Raw genomic sequence first — 22,780 nt, 5'->3', positions numbered from 1 at the left:
TCAAAAACATTTGACATTGACTCATAATTCTATACACGGCTCAAGAATAAGTAAGTGTATCTGGGCTTTTTCAGTTATGTAACAATCTGGGTACTTACCAGACGATTATTAATATTCAAGAGACGAATGCGTGACGCTTGTTGACTATTTTCACAAAATATAATTCAGAATGAATCATAAGAATCAGTTACGATTGATCATCTAATAAGCAATACATATATAAATATACAGGGTGTTCCACCATTGACGTGACATTCTATTACGGTTAAATGCTGACATTTTCGAATTTTTTTCGACACAGTATCGTTAGGATCCGTTAGAGCTACATTCTCAAATTGTTTGAAAATACACAGGGTGTACCAAAAAAGTGTAAACGACCAAACATATGTTTTTTTCTTGTGAAACACCCTTTTTTTTCGATTACATAGAATAAATGAACCCAGGTTTGTTCGATGTCTCATTTGCTTAGTGTTTACCGTTTTTGAGATATTTCGATTTTCATAAATTGAAGGGTTTTTGGAAAAATTTATATCTTTAAAATGAATGAATTTATTTCAATGGGATTTTGAAAATGAACACAAGAAGAATGGAGGTAAGTATTGACTTTTTGATAATCATTAGGAACTCTAATAGGTGTTCAAAATGAAACAATTCGTTGATGACTTATTCAAACTTAAAGTTTGGGCTTATTTCAAATGGCACACCGTATTTTCCTATTTTCATCAAATAGAGAATTTTTCGATGATAATAAAATTTGCTGCCTTATAAAAAAATAAAATACAAGGTGTGCCATTTGAAATAAGCAAGATATATTAATGAGTCAATAATGAATAGTCTCATTTTGAAGTTTTTAACAAACAGGGTAGGGTGTTGGTGAATAAATGCTACAAACTTCAAGAGGAGATTCTGCATGAAAAAATAATGACTGTTCGAAAAATAATTACAGTTTGCTTACATAATTTTTGTTCAAAAAAGTTTTGTTTCCGAGATACGGGGTGTTAAAGTTTTTCTCAATTGCTCTGCTATTAATTGTACTAATTGCTGCTATTAGTTGTTGTGATCCCAATCGAGATATTCAAAAGAAATTTGGTGGATTTCAAGAACTTATGCTTTTATTAACATGCAACTAAGAATTTTATGTTCATCATTGGCTAATCAACATACAAGTAATGATACGCCACTGAGATATTTGAAGCTAAAAATGAGTTTTTTAATTCCTCGTTCAAACAAAAAATCTCCCATGTCCTTTTAATGCAAAAACTATGAAAGAATTTACAACCCGACCGAAATAAACATACCATTTCTTGTCAACACCATACAAGTAGTACGCAAGATATGGAAAGACCGGGGAATCGAGAATAAATATATGCATGATATAAATTTCCGAAAAATTTTTCTTTTTTTAAGTATTTCCATATAAAAACATTATACAAAAAGTCTTGTCAAAAGATGAAAATGCGGTTTTTCTAAAATTGGAAATGAAGACCTAAAAAGGTGTTCTGTATTATTGCATTTAGTAGAAAAGGACGGTAAATCAGAGGAACGTTTGAGATTGCTTCACACTCTTCCTGAAAAATAGTGGAATCTCAAAAACGTGGAGGAGAGAGGGGTAGTTAAACTTTGGCAGATCATGAGAATGCCACGTGGTATGAACCCCTCTTAAGGATATGTGCACAAAGAGACCCACATAGTCAGGCAGGCACGAAACCAAAGCTGTTCAGGATGGTCTTCAGGTCGTGAATGCATTTTGAGAGAATAAAATTTGAAATCGGTAACCAAAATTGTATTAATCCAAAAAGTGATCACAATGCTTCCTCATTATTCCTTCGGATCACTTAATGACGGAATGCCTCACCATCACTAGCCAACGCAAAATCTTCTTCGGACAAGAAACTTATAGAAGTGAGGAAGTAGCCTTCTTGAAGCCATCCCAGATACTGGATATCATTAGAACTCTGGAACTGGAAGGCGAGCTGTAGATCACGTAATGACGAGAATAGCTCTGATGGGGGCACAATAGACTATTAGGTCGCAGTGCAATGGAACCCTCCTCAAATTAAATCGATGTAGATCGAGCTGCTACACCTTTGGTTGGATAAGGCCTTCATACGATCATCGCCTGTCTATGACAGGCCTGTATACTTTCGAGAGGCAGAAGCTTCGAAATGACTTTCCGCATCTTCAACAACTTTGTCAACTGTGGTTTATATCCTCTATTCTCTCTAAATAGTGATACTCGGTTGCGTAGTCATAGCCTGCAGTTAGGAAAAGAACATTTCATTTCGACGTCTAGGAAAAATTTTCTTCCAAATAAAGTTTTTGAACAGTGGAATTCCTTACCCCTAGTGATGTGAGTGCGCCATCAGTTAACAGTTTCAAAAGCCTTCATGACGCTCTTTTGTTTTGTTTGGTGGAATTTCGATGGTATCTTTGTTTGTTTCAATTATTTTTCTGACCTTAATTTTTTTTTCTGCAATTGCTTTGTTCAAACATCATTTTTTTTCTGTGAGCAGCTATCACCACAAACTGTATAGTATATCCAAAGTCACTTGGAGGAAGCCAAAATATTTTTATTATATAAGGGTTGTCCAAGTTTCCAGAAATTCCTTTGAGGTCACAGAATTTATTGCTTTACAATACTTTCAAATAAAACCCGCTAATTAGCGGATCGTGGTACATCTGGCCAAGCGTTTTTATAAACTAGTTCAAGTGTCTTTGGATATACATACATATAATGTGTATACAGTGCGCGTCAAAATTATGGAACAAATTCATTTTCTCAGAAGAAAAATATTTGGCAACAAAATCCTGAAACAGAGCATTTTTGTTTCACTTTTACCAAATTTTTTTGCATTTTTGAAGGATTTTTGTTGCATCCTGTGCCATCTCCATCAACCTTCTAAATTTTCTGAATAGGGAAAATGGGTCATGTAGTACTTTTTCGTCTTTGTATCTTCTTTACAGGCGTGCAGAAATTTTCAAGAAAAAAAATTTTTTTTTAATTAGTTGGTTCAAAGAGGTTTTCAGTATGTGCACTTTGTGATGGCTCATTTACTTTGAGAGGATGGTACCTATTGAAATTTGTCACCGAAGGAAGGTCGAGCATTACCCTGTCCTCGAATCAAATCATTTTTAATAATGATAATATTTAACCGAATAAGAGTGTCTTGTATGAATTGAATGATATACGTTTAGGCAGCCTTAGTATTGAATGAAATCTGCTCATCATACCAGTGGTGATAACTAAGCAATGGATTGTAGGTATTGATGAACCGTTAAGCGTCAACAAACGAAGACGTCCACTTTCGTTTTCACTGAATGACTTGGTCCTAATCGTATATTACTTCAGCGGCATATTGAATAACCTTGGTATCACGCAACGTCGACTAGGGATTCCCGAAAACAATTTCTGAAACAGTTACAGTCTCGGTATGGTTTCGATTTCGTTCACCAGTTCCTTGAACCCGCTCATATATATTCAGCGAAAGTATTCTGCCTGAAAATACGGATTGCAGATCTTGTTTCGCAGAAATGTAGGATTAAGTTTTTTCTAAGGATTGATTCAATTGGAACAAGGCCTGATGAAAGATGAAATAAAAACATAGAAAAAAATTTGGAAAGAACTGATGTGAGGTCTGAAGTTTTTGATCGCTCGTTCATTAATGCGGCAATTGCATTCTTGGAGCCACAAAAATATGTCGGTACATTTATGGGCCACTTCCATAATCCATGCGGAAGGAATCCCTTTGGTGGAGACCGTTCCTTTAAAAAGTCGTCTTTACAGGGAGCTTGAAAGTGGCTCCTGTTTCATGAACTTAATCCGACTGCAAACAGCAAGCTTCCTTTTATTCATGACGTAACTGGTCTAGGGTTGGCTATTTTGAGAACTAGTGAGTTATTGCTTTAATTGGTAATATTTCATCTTCTTCTTCTTCTTCCACATATATAATATTTCATAGCAATTGAAATTTTGTTAACAAAAATAAAAATTGGTAGAGTATTCTATGTATAAAGTAGAAGGAAGGTAATTGACCAAATAGACCCAGGTTATGTTTCGTAGTCATAGAGCATGCGCAAACAAAAAGGTTCCTTTTTCTTATCAAAAAGGTTCACTATCCGAACTTTATGATGAATGACACTTTGAAGCCTTCTTTAAATTGGCTTATGGAACAGGTTCAATTTGTAAGGAAGACTTTACACAAAAAAGTAGACTTTACTTTCTATTATGGAACTGCCCCTAAAGATCCAATTTTAAAATGAATGAAAAACGCTCAAATGTTCATCCTTGCTGATCCCGATCGAGTAGGAAGTTTTGAAATAAACAGGAAAATAGATTTCCAAATGGTCATATTTACGGAACCCCTAGTCAGAATATGCCCATCAACAAATTTAACCGCAACATTCGAGATCCGAACCTACCCTGAAAATTTGAAGCTCAAGTGCCCGAACGATAGTTCGGGAGTTAAAGTATTTATGGCTGGTTATAAACTTAATTACGCCATTTCCGGCTCAAAATTACGAGACGGAAAAATCTGTTCGATGAACTAGTGCTCAAAAATGAAAATGGCACTGACAGATAATCAGGAGCTTTTTAGCGCTTGTTTATTCGTGCTTCAATTTCATCCTTCGATATACATATTAAGTGTACATTTTTGCTTCCGCCATTTTGCAATAGATGGCTGTAGCGTTAAGTCTAGTCGAAATAAATAGATAGAAGATGTCATACAATACACTTAGGTATTTGTAGAACATAACGCCAACGAAATACTTGTCGATTTGTGTCTGCATTATAAAGTTATTCTCCAGCTCACGAGCCAAATTCTCTTCATTTGCGAGAGGTTTTAATTTTCTTCTTTAATATGAAGAAATCTGCGACTGAGGCTCCTCGAATTGGTAGGATCATTGAAATTGACGCAACAATTTCAAAACGCCTGAAAGTCATGGGAATGATTCAAAAACAAGGAAATTGGGTGCCGTACGAGTTGAACCCGAGAGATGTTGACCATGCTTGTGAACAGCTGCTTGCAAGGCAAAGACGGAAGGGATTTCTGCATTGCATTGTGACTGGAGACAAAAAATGGGTTCATTACTATAATCCCGAGCGCTGAAAAGCATGGGGATATCCCGGCCATGCTTTCAGCTTTCACGTTGACGACGAAACCAAATATTCACGGTTCCAGGTCATGATCAGTATTTGGTGGGACCAGCTCGGCGTAGTGTATTATGAGTTGTTAAAACCTGCTGAAACGATTACAGGCGATCGTTATCGAACGCAATTAATACATTTGAGCTGAGCATTGAAAGACAAACGGCTGCAATACAACGAGAGCTATGATAAAGTTATTTTACAACATGACAATGCTCGACCCTGTCTTGCGAAAGTGGTCAAGACATACTTGGAAACGTTGAAATGGGAAGTCCTAGCCCATCGGCCGTATTCACCAGAAGTTCCTCACTCAAACTACTATCACTTGTTTCGTTGTTTCGATCAATGCTACACGGCCTGGCTGACCAGTCTTATCAAGAAAAACGGCGGAAGCAAAGTTGTACGCCTATTTATATACAGCCATGTGGTCTCCTTGGACGTTATTGGCGCATGAATGACAAGGGCTCAAAAGCTCCTGACTTCACGTCAGTGGTTTCCCCTTTTTTTTCGATATTTTGCTTAAATTATCTACGGTTCTGAATATGAAATGGTGCACGAAGCTTGAATATGTAGATATAATGTATATAATGTACATATACGTCCGTACACGATAAATCTCAACTCGTTAGGATCTATTATTACTGGAAAATTAGTTTTTTTTGTTGATATTCTGTTCGCGTTTTCGATGGTTCCAACGAACAACGCTAACAATAAGAAATTTTGTTATTCTATATACTTAGACGCGCAAAAATTCGACCCGAACGGATTCATTTTTACGAAAATATTGGGTATTTCATTGGCAATGTTCTTCAGGAATTTGATATGATTCTGATGATGCTATCAGCTTGAAAATATTACTTCATATCTACATTCAAAATATCAGCTCTATCGGTTTTGTTATCATGAAACTATTGAGTTGTTTTGAGCGCTCATCTCCGAACCAATCGCTCTATCATTTCGTCACAGAAACGCCCTGTGACTCGAAAACGAATCAAGATATCTATGATCTGCTTTCTGATATCTTATTATTTCGAAAAAAGAGATCGGAGGTCTGAGTCTGAAGATTTTTTCAAGAACTATAGGACTTTATAGTGCTTGAAATGCTCTCAGTGAGCATCGAATTTGAAACACCCTGTACAATGTATCTGATTGTACAATGACAAATAACAAAAAGTATACGCCAACATGTCTCTTACCGTTACTCTTTATGAAATTTTCATTATACAGGGCGCCTCATTAAAAAGTGTCCACCCTCAATAACTCAACAACGAATCAGAATTTGTGAAAACGCTCAGACTGGTCGATTTTTGATGACAGGGGGACATGATCTGGGATACAAAGCTTGTATCTACTATCAACCCCCTGAAGAGGGTTGAATCCCATTCAAGATGTTACTTTAAAGAAATGCCATTTTCGAACTTCGACACCCTCTATCAAGCTAGTCATTCAATTGAGTTGGACCCATAGACTGTCTTGCCCAGGAGGTCATATTCTACAAAATACGAAATGAATAATCAGAAAAATGAACCGGTGACAATTTTTCCATAAGGCTGCTGCCTTGTCCGTTGATGCAAATAGTTCTCATTGTTTCCGAAAAATGCTTTAAAGACGACGGTTTTGTGTTATTCGATTTTTGCATTCTTTCCATTCCAAATGTAAATTAAATTAATTAAATTTCATCGAGAATTATTCCCGCGACGTTCAATTCCAATAATGTTACTGTTCTCTTGGTCCGAAAGATTCTCCATTCGTCTCAAAGAACAATCAACCCGTTAAATGCGTAACTCAAGGATATTCCGAGTATTCAACGCAATTTGTGAGGCACTGTGTTGTAACTTCCAGTGCACCAAAGTTCGAGTCGAATCCGGATCCGGGAGAAAGTGAAAGAAATGTATCTCGAAAATAAACAGATAGGTAGTTCTGCTCCAACTCAATTCAACCGGCAGATTACGACATCGAAGCGTGGTTAGTTGTGAACTTAACGGTACTTCTGGCCATGGAATTTTAGGTAAAAAGCTCAAAATTCGCACATATGGTCTATTGACTGATGTTCAATCTTTTATAGTCCAGTCAATTTGTGCGCACAAGGGCCCCTCACGGGAAAGTTATGGGGTAGTTTTGATTTCTTCGATTATACAGGGGTCCCTTAATTAGACCGACAAGCTTCTAGTGGATGTTCTAGACCAGCGTTTCTCAAACTATGGGCGAGCCCCCTAAGGGGGGCATCTACAGGACCAATCATGTCCGGGCGCACAAGAAATTGAAAATAAAAAGATGAAGATAAAATGCTAAAGAGTTTTGAAAAATTATACAGGGTGTTTCCTAAACATGCGGCAAAAATTCAGGGGGTTGTTCCTTGGACTATTCTAAGAATATTTTGTCCTTTGATGATTTTTGAAAAACCTATTTGTTTCGAAGATATAGGGGAAACAAAATTTCAGATAATAACATTTTATTATGAAAAATTACATGAAAATTCAACTCAACCTACAAAAAGTGTTGAAAATGACCACCTCTAGCCAGCATACAAGCATCCAATATTCTCCTCATTGACTGCCGAACCCTTTCAAAAACACCAGGATCATTTCTTATTAAGTTACACCCAGCAATGATCCGTTTAATCTGTATTCCTTTACCATCTGCACTTATCAATTTTTAGTCAAAAAACTGGCCGTTTTTAGTAATTGGAATGTTGTTAAACAAATTTAAAAATAAATTGTACCTACTTAGTAAACACAGTGCGGTACGCATTTTTATTTAAACTATTATTAATTTTAAAAATATGAAAAATGTTGTTCGCCCTGTATCTTCGAAACAAAGAGGTTTTTCAAAAATCATCCAAGGACAAAACATGCTTAAAATAGTCCAAGGAACAACCCCCTGAATTTTTGCCGCATGTTTAGGAAACACCCTGTATATCGAAATTTCATTTAACAATGACAAAGAAACATCCCAAGACTAACTAATGGCTAACATGAGCTTACTTTGAAGCGCACAATTTATCTAAATTTGATTCCGTGTTAGAGATGGCCACTCTGAGTTATATTTCTACTTCGAATAGTTCGACTTTTGAAAGGTCCTTGATGAAACATCTATCATTTATTACTCTTGTAGTCCAACAGGTCTATTAGAAATAGAATAAAATTCCTAAGGCCATGGGTAGGAAGCAAAATTTTTCGAATTACAACAGGGGGCGCGAAGAGCAAAAGTTTGAGAACCGCTTTTCTAGACATTATTTTAGACACTTTCATCACAATTTATTTAATGCGGAAATGCTTCGATAAGGAGCTAGAGCCCTCTGAAGATAACGTCCAGCCAACACTTTTTGACACATATCTCCAAAATGGTGTCACTTAAAGTGTTGTTTTTAAGGTGAAGCTTAATCGTCAAAAGTCTTGGCCCCACCTATCAACTCTCAACTTGTTGAATCTAACATGACAATTTTTGTGTGTGGAATCTTCTCTATCTTATCATTTAAATGAAAACAATAAACCAGCAAAACATGTTTCTTGTTTGGAAGAATACAGGTGTATTCGAAGTTAATCAGTTTTCAGCGAATAACGAGAGTTGTAATATGGAGAATATTCCATGGAAAATGCCGGTACATCCAATCTCTCAGTTTGACCGCGCAAGAATAGTAGTCCTACATCAAGAAACTTGCGCAACGTTTGAAATAGTTTTACTCGAAGGAATTGAACGGTATCTGTAGCAGTCCTTCGAAGTCATTTTTTGAGGACCTATAAACGAGTTGTCTCAAACCAGTACCATAAGGAGACGGTTGCATTCCTCAAATTTAAGGGGAAGAAGACCTTTAAGAGTACCTCGGCTATTACTTGGAGATAGAGCTACCCGGCCGTAGGCAATGGGCAGAAGACCACCAAGACTGGCTTTTACCCCAATGGCGCAACCTACTTTTTTCGGACGAATCACGATTCGGTTTACAAAGTGATAGTCGACGAGAAAGGGTTTAGAGAGGTTCGGGCAGACTTGAGCGACTCAAATTCTACCGGGAAGTTGTGCCCTTTCAAGGCGGATCAATAATCTACTGAGGAGGTTGTATAATGTTCGGTAGCCGTACCCATCTTATTATCGTTAAACGAACAATGACTGCTGCCACCTACGTAAAAAACATCATTGAACCATAATCATTGTTCCTCTGCGCATCAAATTTGGGGATAATTTCATTTATCAGGATGATAAAACCTCACTACACGAAGGTTTCAAAACATTCTTTAAGGGGACAATATCCAGAGAATGAACTGGCCAGCAAACTCACCATACATGAATCCAATAGAACACATATGGGATTACTTAGGGAGAGCAATATCGCCAATATCTAATCGCCAAAACCCACCTTCAACTTTTCAGGAATTGAGTTTAGCCCTTAAGGAAGAATGGAATGATATGCCTGAAAATTTCATTAATGACTTGATTCGTTGGATGCCTAGGTTAGGAGATTTTTCGAGGTCGTTCACCATTCAGTGTGATGCTTCCGGTTATGGGATTGGTGCTGTCTTGACTCAGCAACAAGAGGATGGAGAAAAGGTGATATGCTATCTTTCTAGGTCTTTAACCCGGTTAGAACGCAATTACACAACTACGAAACGTAAATGCCTTGCCGTTCTATGGGCGATAGAGAAGCTGCGACCGTATATTGAAGGGTCACATTTCTCGGTTATGACCGATCACGCTAGTTTGCTCTGGCTGGATGGACTGAATTCACCTTCTGGAAGATTGCCCCGGTGGGCTATCAGACTCCAACAGTATGACTATACCATTATCCATCTTAAAGGTAAAGATAACATCGTACCTGATACCTTATCTAGGGCGGTACCTATCATCGATACTGTTGATACTCCTCAGAGTCATTCCTCGGATTTGTGGTATGACAAACTTCTAGGAAAAGTGACTCATGCCCCTCATCGGTTCCCATCCTGGCAGGTTATTCAGGGTAAGCTTTTCAAAAATATAACACCTCGAATTCCCGAACTAGCCTCTGATTCTGATTACTGGAGAGAAGTTGTTCCTCGTCCTCAAAGAAAATCTCTAATTAGGCAGGTCCATGAATCTCTACTTCATGTGGGAGTTTTCAAAACATATAGTAAGTTGGCACAAAGTTATTACTGGCCAAAGATATGACGTGACTTCGTTTATTCGCTGCTGCAGAACCTGTCATGCCATTAAACCGAGCCAGGGGAAACCTTCTGGCCTCATGCTATCCAAACAGATCTCAATTTCTCGACCATTCGAGCTTCTGTCTGCGGATTTGGTTGGTCCTTTACCTCGGTCTCGCTCCGGTTACCAATATATTTTTGTCGTCGCGGATTGTTTCAGCAAGTTCCCTCTTCTTTTTCCACTGCGTACGGCTACCGCGTCAGCCATTGTAAAATTACTGGATACACTGATACACATGTCTTTCCTGTCTTTGGGTCACTTGATTGAAAGATGAGGTGCTAATACGGACTAGTGAATTTGGATTCAGTTGTGAAATAACTATAATAATCAATCAAAAATAAATAATCGATAAATTTAGATTTTTCTTATTTTGTCTCATCCTGCATAAATCAAAGAGGTACAAACAAAGATTTTATACCAAATATATTGAGTTGAAATAGAGGAAAATATTCATCCTATTTCCAGAACATAGATTGTTTATTTCTTGATAAACCTAGGGCCAATACTTTTGACGATGTGTGTAATTTAAATCAAGTTCAAGACATTGATATTTCACTTACTTTTTTATGAATCTTTAGATAACGAGCATTGAGTAGCGAACAGAGAGAAAATTTCAAATCAATTTTTCTGAAAACCGGTGCAACTGCAGGGTGATATCACACACGAGCACCTTTTCCCAAGAAAAATATCAGAGTTTATGAATTTGATGTATAATTGTAAAATAATGAAAGGTAGAAGCGTTATCACTAAAAATACCCTTCAACATATAACTCAGAAAATATCAATTTTTCGTGAACATCCTTTCCATACAAAAACAAAGTGAATAATGTTTCCTAAAAATTTCTTTCATTAAAGTTTTTCGTCAGATAAACCGTTCAGGCTCAAACAGTTGAAAATTGGCGTCTCTGCATTTTTTGTCAGTTTTTTGCATATAACTCGGAAAATATCAATTCTTGGATCACCTTCCTATAAAAAATTTTCAATTTGAGAACTTTATGGTATAAGTGCTACGACGGTATTAATTCCTCAATATATTCATTTGAATCAATATAAAGAAATGAACTAAATTTAAAGTGATTTTGAAAATGCTTTTTTCCTAACTGATAATGGCTTTATAGTTTAAACCCATCTGGATTGTATTGGAAGAAGGAATTAATGAGTAGAAGACATGCCATTAACGATTAATTAAGTTTTGGAGTGGAAAAAGTGGGTTTTTGTAGAGACAGATGAAATACGCCAATTTTCAACTATCAACTAAATTTACGAGTAAGGGAGAAATATTTGTTATATACAAACAAATTATAATTAATAGCACGTATATATGTATATATTATAACAAAAATATAAATATAATAGTATAATTATAGTTCAATTTTCAAAAATATAAGGTATACAGTTTTTACCTAGACTAAATATTCAGCAGAACAGGAGTGAGCTCCAAATGTAGTATTTCTTCAGGAAAATGAGTTTTAAAAGATTTAGCAGATGCTTCACTGAATTTCGAATAAGTTTGCAAGAAATTCATAGCACTTATTGCTTCCACACATAACTCAGGATTTTTGGATCTGAAAATTACAACATAAACCTCATAATACTTGAAATAAGAGAAGAATGAATATATTAACCTTTTATGATTTGATAACAAATCCATACTATATTTCGAGACTAATTTAATGAAATGGTCATTCAAAGAATTATGGAACTGTTTCAAAACTGTATGAACACCAAGACAAAAGCAATACCCATCCAACTGGTCCGCAGTTCGTTTACCCAAGTTCCCTGAAATTGCAGAAAATCCAAAGATATTATAATAAAACTCAATTAATTCATCATATAATTATTAGCTGTTAGATAGTTATTTGGGTTGTTTCCATCATCTGTGCGGTTGGTTGTTTCCATCGAGATAGAATTCTATCTCGATGGTTGTTTCCGACGTTTCGGCAAGTATTCACCTGACGTCTTCAGAGTGTTAGCCCTGAGAAGGACCAATTGTTTGGTTCTGAGAAGAACGGTTTGGCAAACTTGGTCTGTATGGACCTCAGAGGAAAGAAATTTTTCTTCCTGAGGTCTGGACTTGTAAGCACTATATTTTTTTAGAGTTCGTATGAGGGTATTGGGGTTTGAACTTTAGTCGTATCGATTGCAGTCCCTTCACTCTGACCACTAGTCTACAGAAACATGTAGCCGAAACGTCGAAAACAACCAATCGCACAGATGATGGAAACACCCTAAATAACTATCTAACTCATATTCCATCATCAAATTCAAAACAACAATTATAATTATTACCTATTATTCCAGGATGAAATAATTTCATATTGTAGGATATGAAAAAGATAAATAGTGTAATCGTATAATCCAGATGAGAAGAAGATGTGATATATATTTTATTGAAAGGATTATTGATTCCAGCATAATCGAAGTAATGGGATAAATTAAGCAGTAGTTTTTCATTCGGAGTCCAATCCTTATTATAGTTAATATCCCATAAAAGCGCCCTGAAATAATAGAAACAATGTAAAAAACACAGAGAAAAACATTGAACAGATTCAGGACTTTGAGAGTTCATTTATGCGCCTTTAAAGGCCACAGAATTTGGACTATTTGGAGACACTATGAGATGTAATTTGAGGTTATGATACGATCCTCCAGAAATTTGGGTGATTTTTTCACAATGTGAGGTTATGATACGATCCTCCAGAAATTTGGGTGATTTTTTCACAATGTGTACATACACAAATTAAATTTCAACCAAGTCGGAAAAATTATGTATCTTTCGATATTCTCCTTGAATTTTCTATTGTTCTGATGACGTGATCACCATGAAACTTTGTATTCATCTTGAAAATATTATTTTTTACATGCGTGCATAATATGGGTAAAACAGCGTACTATTTATTTTAGCGCTTGTTCTCTAAACCGACCGCTCCATCGTTTCGCCACAATGTCTGTAATCACGACCTGAACAAGGAATCTAAAATAAGACTACTAAAGTGTTATGTCTTTCCGGTACTTTTGTATGAAGTGGAGTCATTGACGATACGGAAGCTTCGTGTCAAAAACTTGAAGCACTCTATGATGTGAATGTACAGAAGAATGCTCCAAAACAGTTTAACAGAACACATAACTATTTTCAATACCCTGAATAAAAGTAAACTGGAGTGTTTGGGCGACATCATGCGGAATGAGTCAAGATATGGTCTACTCCAGCTGATATTGCAGAGGGCAAGGCCGAGGAAGAAAGAGTTCTGGGAAGGAGAAGAATTTCACGGCTTAGAAATGTAAGAGTTTGTTTCTCAACAACAACAGTTGGGCTTTACCAGGCAACGGTAAATGAGGTCAGAATAGCCAGAATGAACTGCTTTATCCGATAACGGACTGACACTATTTAGAAGAAGTCTTCAATTTTCGAATTTCAAGCCGAAAATGGTCTCAAACGAATAGGCCGGACTTTGATGACGAATCCATCTTCAAATTCGATTCTGTCCGTCCATCTGGTAATTCAGATCTCGAATGCCGCAGTCGAGTTCCTTAAGAAGGGAGGTTTATACCACGTGGCATTCTCGTGATCTGTCAAAGTTTATCTGATCCGCACTTCTCAGTCTCCGGGATTCCTTCACTTTTCAGGATGAATGAAGCAATCTCAAAGGTTATTCTGATTTACCATCCTTTTATACTACATATTCAAACCAAACCAAGTATTCAAATGTTATTTATCTCTTGAATATTATGATTTGGATTAGAAAGTTATGCCGAGTAAAAAGGGAAATATGTTAAAAACAGATCATTATTGATCAAAAGTCAGTAAAACAGTAGTCAAGATTCCACCACCAAAAATTAACTTAAGGAGAATATAAACTAAACACACAAATTACTTACTTGCTAAGGGATTGAAGTGCAGCTTCTAAATTCCTAGCATTGAATTTGGCTAATAGATTTAGATGGAATGCTATCAATTGTCTTGCTAACTGTAACTGACCTATTATTAAAATACTATCAAGAAATTCTGGCCAAAGTTTTGTTGTCCGATTGACACAGTTCTGATAGAACTTGGATGTACATTGGGCTTCGCCAGCAGATTTGATATCTTTTTGTACAGTGGAAATTATAGAATACCAAGTCGGTTGCTTCTCATTCTTGTTTTGAAGGAAGCCTGAAATAAACATTGCAATGAACTGAACTCCAATTGAAGTTTAATTCAGTATATCTTTCTTATAGCTATGATTTTTCTTAATACCTTTTATCTTCTGCAAATTAGTGATTATCATAAATGAAAACAATCTATCTAATCCTACCACTCCAGAAATTTCAATTGCCTTTGTAAGTAAACCAAAAAGCTGCCTGTTCAACACTGGTTTATGACTTTTTGTTTCATACCAAGTAGTACTTTGATCAAGGTATAGAGTACTCCTGAAACGATAGAAAGAAAATACACTATCCAAGTAATAAGAAGTCATAAATATTACAAAATTCGTATATCCGCCATGCTATGTTGAACACCAATCAGAGCGAATGACGTCATGTAGTACTAGTTAGGATACGCTAGAACGGACCAAATATTCGGACCCAAAGCTCATCAGTTACAGTACTCCCAAAGATCCTATATGGAAAGTAACTGTCATGACTAGTACCATAGTATAAGGAAAGGATAGTAAGCCAGTAGTACTTACCTCAGTTGCAGATTTGACAGAGCTCGGTAACTTGAGGAAGTACGACGCAACCGATTCACGAAGATACCCGAATCATCGATCGGGTCGGGATATTTGGTCCGTTCTAGCGTATCCTGGTCAAAGGCTACAAGCTGACGTCACTAGCGACGCCATGACACTTTCACGCGTTTTGGTGCGAATTTTAAATCTGAAAACTTAAATGTCATTTTTGCGTACTAAAACTTTATTATATGCCAAAAGATGTTATTCCTGAAAAATATTCGTTTCTGAACATTATAAGATAGTTTTCAAAAATTTGTAATCTTGTAAGGTTAGACGCGCACATGCGTATTCTTGTTGCGCAACTGATAATCATCAAGTAGGTAATTTGATAATGTTTCATGCGCGCACTTGCGGCAAATTTATGATAACCTAAAATATTTCACACTCACAGAAAGAACGTTCGAACTTCGGAAGCAACTGAATCAAGATTGAATTGTCGCAAGTGCGTGCAGGTTTATTCCTGTCCGTTTGATTCATTCCAATTTTTGACAATCGCGTTGCTTCAAAAATTGAATTGATTGCATCAGTTTGAAATTTTCTGTCGCGCGATCGTTCAGTCGCAAAAATGAAATACAAATACCCACATATACGACCAAATAATCGCTGCGACTAAACAGATGCAACCAGTACCATTTTTGAAGCATTGCGATTGCCGCAAATTGTCCATTAAAAAATTTAGTATCTACTTTGCCGAAGGCGAAACGGGCTATCATTTGCTCCAATTCTCGAACGTTAATTGAAGCAAATTCCATTCGAACATCATAGTACTGAATAAAAGAAACATTACCAGGGAGAGTTTATTGAATTGATGTCATACTCTATTCAGGTTTTGGAAACAATTACCTCGGATCAGTAACTTTAATTATTTCCCAAGCTAATCTACCAATGAAATTTTCACTTATCAGATCAGTTTGCTGGTAGAAAGGTATAGGAATTATTCTGCTCTGATACTGACTTTCCCAGGCATGTACTTTTGCCCTCAGAAATCTGTTACATTCTTGTTCTACGTTATAGTTTATAATCCTTGTTATTTCTTCCTGCCATATTTTCAAACCATTCAAGTTGATATAATCCTGAAGCAACAAAATTAATTTTGGAGTATTTTTCTTTTTTTATAGTTCAAATACCTGAATATACTCAAAAGATCTTTTATGTCCTTCCATGATATTACCCAAAATTTTCAGTTTCTGTTCCAATTCAGTTTTAGATTTAGGACTGAAAATCAATTCTTCATGTAGAGCTTTGGAAATGTGTTGCACCAATTCGTTTCTTATTCCATCCTCTAATATCTTTTTTGGATCAAGAAAAACTACCCCAACCAAGGTTTTTTTCATCATACGCATACCTTGAACATAAAATATAAAAATTAAATTTCAAGTTCATGAAATGATCAGTAAATTGAAGTTATAGTTGTTCAGTAAACTGAAAATCTTAAATTTTGGAGGGAGTGAATGTGAATACAGATATTACTAATACTGATATGTACTAAGAAAGAAAATCGCTAGCTACTTTCCATTATGAAGTAAGTACTTTTGTTATTAGCCAACTTACAATGATTTTTAGTATACAATTATATATAACTTTCTATACAATACTTAAATCAATGTAAATTTGCCAATATGGAAAGAGCTTCTTTCATAATGGAAAGAACATAATATGAAGATAATATTCTTGCTAGGAATTTTCTTTCTTTCTTCATTCAATATTTAAATATAAGATAATATAAAAATATTTATATTTTTATGAGTACAGGAAAAAAACATTCTACGTAAAAAAACAGTTGAGGCTATACAATATCAGTCCGAGAACACTTTCTTGAGCTATCAAAGCTAAACTAAAGAAAAAGTATTAAATTCAATGAAGAGATTAATTCTAAGATATTTCAACTATAGTGGCATAAGGCATAGGCATAGGAGTATACTAGGTCTTTAGTCACAGCAATTTATATAAAAATGTTAATTTCAGATTTTTAAAATATCCTTTTTTTATGTGTGAAATATTTCTTTTAGGTAATGTGCCCTGAAATAATAAATGACAGTATTACCTTGGCTGAAAACGGATATTGAATGTGTGAGTTCAGCAAACTCAAATCTCTCATCTAATTGTGCATAATCCTTCAATTTATCTTTGTCCAATCTTGTTGGTAATTCTTTTAAAACTTTTGTCTGCATTTCAATTATTCTGGACATCTTCTCAAACATCATCATAGGAATTATTTGTAAAACTTTCCTCACATATATCTCAAGTTCTCCACTGTAATACTCAGAAACAGATATCAAATCCTTACTATGAGCTTGATTTATCCTCAGTAAAGGTATTTCCATAGCAGAGGCGAGTTTCAGGAAAATGGCCCTCAATTTATTAACCTATAAGAAAAAAGTTTTTACCCTACAGTTCATGATTTCCTCTAAGAGCACGCGGCGAGGTAAGAGGGCGACTCAAATATCCTACTTTTTAAAGTGAAAACGCACATACCAATAGTGCGTTTTCACTTAAAATAGAGTAGAATATTTGAATCGTCCTTCCAGCTCCACTATATTTGTACCGTAATATATAATAACAACTGAATTTAAATCAAATTTCAAGCCAATAAATAGCTTATAGTTCTCAAGAAAAGCTCTGGATGGCAGGCAGATAGTGTTTTCATTACATTCTAAAATGTAAACTGAGAATTTCAGGGGGGTTTGAAACATTATTTTTTAAAAGTCTCAATGAATTGAAAACCGAAATTATTTGCTATGATAGTTTTATGCCTCTGAGCGTTGAAACCAAAAATAGCAAAATAATTTTCAGCTCAAGAAAAAAATGAAGAATATATTTGATTTCAATTTTGTTTCAATTGAAAGAAATTCTAGTTTCATGTTTACTGAATAAATTATCGATGGACATTGTAATTAAACAATTTTCTGATAAGTTATTTATATTATATTATTCAGATTCTTAAAACAAGTCTACCTAAGATGAAGTCTTGTTATTGATATCTTGAAAATCATATTGTAAAATGTTCATTTACTCATTCTATCGCGAACATTATAAAAATTAGATCTTGATATGAATGTACAAGAATAATTCTTCTCACCAGTGTAGGATCTTTTTTGATTCCAAGTTGCATTATAGGAGTGTAAGAGTCAATTAGATCCCAGGCAAAACTTAAGTCTCCTAAAACTTGTATTGTAATCAAATTATCTTCTTTAATGCTCATTGTTTGAATCATCTGATTGAGGTATTGTTTTATTTCCCCTAAAATTTGAATTATTTGCATGTTTGATTCCAGCTGATGAAATGTTTGAACTTCTTCTAGGGCTTGAATTAACTGAACTATTTTTCTAGAAGAATTTGCATCTTCAATCAACAAAGAATCTATTTGTTTTGATATTTCCAAGAACCATTTCTCCAAATTTTTATTCTTAGTTATTCGAGATAATGGCTTATTTCCACTGAATGCTTCAGATAATTCTATAGTGTTTTTATAACTTTCAATCTTCAATTCATTCCACTGCTTCTCTTTTTCACTCAAGATATTCTTGAATAATTCTTTCACAGTTAATTCTAGTTGAGCTGTATTCAATAACAATCTAAACGTTTGTACCTGATCATACTTAGTTTCCAAGATAATCATTTCCCTAATTTGTCTGGAACGTTTATTTTTTTCTACTTTCCCTGGTTTGATGTGAGTATGTAGCATGAGCCATCTAAGTATCACATTACATTCACGTAATAAAGAAACAATATTATTCATATCCTTGAGTACCATTTCTTTGGTTATAGTACCTTCGGTTAACATTCTCATGCATTTTTTCAATGCAACTGGAGTATTAGTAGCATAATCTTTGCAGACATTTCTTATGTTAACCGTTTCCAATGTATTATTCAAGGCCAATCTAGCGGCTTTGAAAGCATCCCATGCTTCTACCAAATCAACAGTATAACCCATATAAATAGATATAACCCAGTTATCCGGAAAATACTTATCAACTATTTCCCTCATCACTGCTGTTTGAGAATGAATTATATCTGGAGCAAAATACAAGCAAACAAAAAGCATTGCGGCTTGATTACTTAAAGCAGTACTACGATATTTGGGAAGTGGGTATAATGGTAATTGTCCATATACATCATCAGTTCTCAAACGCCCGATAACCATATCTACAAACGTCGAGTTTATTTTGATTCTCCTGAAATTCAAAATAAGAGTAAAAGACATAAAGTACGGATATGGTAGAAATATTATTTTTCATACAATTGCCAGTTGAGTAAAGAAAGAAGTAAAAACATCCACTATCACTATCCAATATCATCACGTAAATATTAACATAAAATAATAAAACAAAGTTATTCCCACTTATCTGAGATTATAATGGAAATTACTTTGTTTTATTCATGACATATAAATAAAATACTAAATAATAATAATATTAATCAATAACCGAGTAATTTCCTTTTCTAAGATCAGATCAATAGAAATTACTTTGTTTTATTATTTTATTTATAATGAATTTCAATCAAGTAAGGAGCAAATTCATCAAATACCAGTGCATATTAACATATGAAATATAAAATTGAGGATGCACAAAAAAATCAAATGTAGCCATAGTACAAAAGTGTCAATCTATATGTATAATTAAGTAGTATTCATTATGTCCACAAAAATTGACAATTATGATCAATATTATTGGATAATCAACTTAAAACTAAAATGGAAACTATGGTCAGTTTACCCAATGGAATACTTAGAAATATCATGATGAAGAGAAATTTTTAACATTATTTCAAAGGATTGTGATCCAATTTGCTCACAGATTGTGTATTATGACTGCTGACAAAAATAATAATATAAATAATGCTTCCTTTTACCTCCAAATCCAAAGTAGGTCAACAAAAAAATTCAATATAAATTTCAAGAATCCATTAATTTTCAGATACAAGTAATAAAGTAATTAATTTTAAAAAATATGACAGAAAGATTTATTCAGCACATACCTGAAATAGTCTTCTGGGTAGTTATTCACTCTTTTGCTATGAAATCCTGTATCTCTAAAAAGCTTACATACGTCGTCAATATTACTACGAGCATTACTACTTTGTGGTGTATATCGATAATACGATGCCAATAATTTTTCCCTAACAATTCCTTTAATATGTGCATCAACAAATAACAACATTAATCCATAAAGGAATAAGGATTCACACTGAAAAATTGAAGTATATATATTTACATATTTTAAAGCATCAGATCATTATTTCCATTGAATGATCTGAAATAAATAAGTTTGCTTCTCACCAATAACTGTTTTCCTTCAATATCAGCAAATATTGTTTCTAATGATTGATGAATGTGAATTCCCTCTTCTATATCCTCCAAAAACTGATTCAAATCATTGATGTAAGAATGAATACTTTCAAAAAGCTCATAAAAACGTGTTATAATGTCAATGTGATTATCTCTAAATTCCTCATCCAAATCTCGTAAAGTCTGAAACACAATTAGTCCACAATATATACATATAATATTTTCTGATTTGCAACAATTGATTTGTTTTGCCCTGTTCTCTATAAATATACTAATTGAAAGTGGGAAGGGCTGACTGAAACACATATATTACTCATCCAAATTTATTGTAGAATTTTCAAAAAGGTTCCTTTGTAAATAGTACAGTTAAGCCAACGAATAATCGAATCAACAACAAATAAAAATTTTGACAATATACTCAAAGTTAAATGCTTAATTCTCTGTACTTTCTTGACTGGAAGTTTTTCATTTGAGAATTATCATCGAATTACATTTTTTTGAGATTTTCTATAATTTTATTATTATCACTTTAAATAAGTGAACAGGGTTTTTATGAGTTCAATTGATTTCATTACTGCAATAGATATGACCAACCCCTCAGAATATTCAAACTCTATTAGTACAAAGATGGGCAATCAATATATGTCTATATGAATCGTTTCATAGTGGACTACTATTCAATTCATTGAAATCTTCGTTAAATCATTTCCAGAATGAATACACAACAGTTAATATTGTTAAGAAATAATCACCTCATTATTACGAATCTTAGATTCTTGTGTTTCACTTATATTGAAATAGGAAAAATCCATAATAATATCTTGATATTTCTGTATCTCTACTTTGGACTCTGTTCTGGAAAAAAAGTTTTTTATTCAATTATTATAATACATCATCCTTGATTATTTTTATTATCTTTTTAAAATTTATTAGAAAACCTACATATAGAGTTTTGGAATGTTATCTTTTAAGCGGAGTAACTCCGCTATAATTGCATTACCACCAGACACCAGATTGAGAATAGTTTGCCCGCAGAGATTATTCTCTGCTAAAAATTCTGGCATATTCGTTGAATTAATTCTAACTAATATAATAACAAAAATCTCAAATAATAATTTACTATTATTGCTTAGGTTATGTTGTTCAGTATCCGCTTGTCAAAAACAAACGAACTAATATATAAAAAATTAGATAAAAGGGACTACAGATGAACTACTAGAATTGGACAGCGAGCTGCGACTGGCAGGGTTTCCATGTTGCTTCATTGAAAATACCCCAAATGATGCCCAAAAAACCCCCAAAATCATGATATTTTTCGAAAAATCCCCCATGTTTTCTTATGTTGATTTGTAACATTACTGAACGTTAATAATTATAATTTATTGATTTATTATTTACCCTGTTCACTTTTAATTGTAAGGTGAAATTTGATTTCAGGGTTAATACTTAATATATTTATTTTTTATTATAGAATTGTCATATGAGGCAACGTTTCGGGCAGTGCCCTTTTTCAAGCCTGTGAACAAGTATGTAATATAGATATATTACATACTTGTCCGTTTATTGTTAGTTACATTGTGATGTTTTATTAAGGATTTTTTTATATATTTCACAGGCTTGAAAAAAGGCACTGCCCGAAACGTTGCCTCATATGACAATTCTATAACAAACAATAAATATATTAAGTATTAACCCTGAAATCAAATTTCACCTTACAATAATTATAATATCAATTAATTTTTGATTAATGAAAGGTCTTAATGCATGTATACAGAATATAATAAAATAAATATTTAATTACTCTTGATACAAAAAATACTTAAAAAATGGCTATTAGACACTGAAAACATTTATATCTGAAAATATGTCTAGGGCAGAACTATTTTCCGAACTATTATTATTCAGAATAGCTTAGCGTTAGTTCGGCAGTCTACACTGAATTCGTTTACATAATTCCATCAAGGGAAATTTACATCTTTCTCGAATATTTTCTAATAGTCGTAGTAGTTGAAAACAATAATGATACAAAGAAATATTATTATTTATTTGTATCGAATATTATGGTTGAACACGTCCTACAAAAATACTTCCTAGAGCTTTCAAAGTTGCCGACTGATGCTAGTAATACCCGGTCATAAAAAATATGCAATTATGCTACTCCGGAGAGGTAGGAAGCAATATAAACATCTGACTTTAGAAATCGACATGCTTAATATTTGTTTATTCACAATTTTGTTCGAGAGTAGTATTTCTATTGATAAATAGGTAGTAATGAAATTAAGCTAATAATTCGACATAATAATATAAAATTTGAATACTTTTCCTCCAAAAATCCCCAGTGGAATAACTAAAACCCCCAAAAAATACCCCAAGAATTATAATCCCCCAAATTTCCTTTGAGGGTCCAAAAATCCCACAAATTTGGGAGAAATACCCCAATATATAAATAAGTATAAA

The 22,780-nt window shown here is 34.1% G+C and overlaps 1 protein-coding gene across 1 annotated transcript; it reads right to left on the bottom strand.

The window, feature by feature from the left end:
• Positions 1-11,626: 11,626 nt before the first annotated feature.
• On the bottom strand, positions 11,627-21,486 carry LOC123674180 (WASH complex subunit 5). The gene is made up of 13 exons (XM_045609100.1): positions 21,266-21,486; positions 21,076-21,178; positions 20,315-20,506; positions 20,014-20,222; positions 18,113-19,208; positions 17,078-17,399; positions 16,161-16,378; positions 15,877-16,106; positions 14,559-14,731; positions 14,201-14,474; positions 12,611-12,819; positions 11,947-12,100; positions 11,627-11,886 (listed from the first exon to the last, which is right to left on the bottom strand). The coding sequence occupies exons 1-13, from the start codon at positions 21,385-21,387 to the stop codon at positions 11,730-11,732; spliced, it is 3,459 nt and encodes a 1,152-aa protein (XP_045465056.1). The 5' UTR covers positions 21,388-21,486; the 3' UTR covers positions 11,627-11,729.
• Positions 21,487-22,780: the final 1,294 nt, after the last annotated feature.

The sequence above is a fragment of the Harmonia axyridis genome, chromosome 2, assembly GCF_914767665.1.
Source record: "Harmonia axyridis chromosome 2, icHarAxyr1.1, whole genome shotgun sequence".
NCBI classification, from domain to species: domain Eukaryota; kingdom Metazoa; phylum Arthropoda; class Insecta; order Coleoptera; family Coccinellidae; genus Harmonia; species Harmonia axyridis.
The sequence above is the reverse complement of the archived record's forward strand: the minus strand, read 5'-3'. Positions and strand labels throughout refer to the sequence as shown.

Coding starts and splice junctions, on each gene's coding strand:
- LOC123674180 (XM_045609100.1), bottom strand. CDS start 21,387: ATGCCAGAATTTTTAGCAGAGAATAATCTCTGCGGGCAAACTATTCTC. Junction 17,400..18,112: donor TCAAAAAAGATCCTACACTG/GTGAGAAGAATT, acceptor TTTTTCTTATAG/GTTAATAAATTGAGGGCCAT. Junction 12,820..14,200: donor GCACTTCAATCCCTTAGCAA/GTAAGTAATTTG, acceptor CTATTATTTCAG/GGCGCTTTTATGGGATATTA.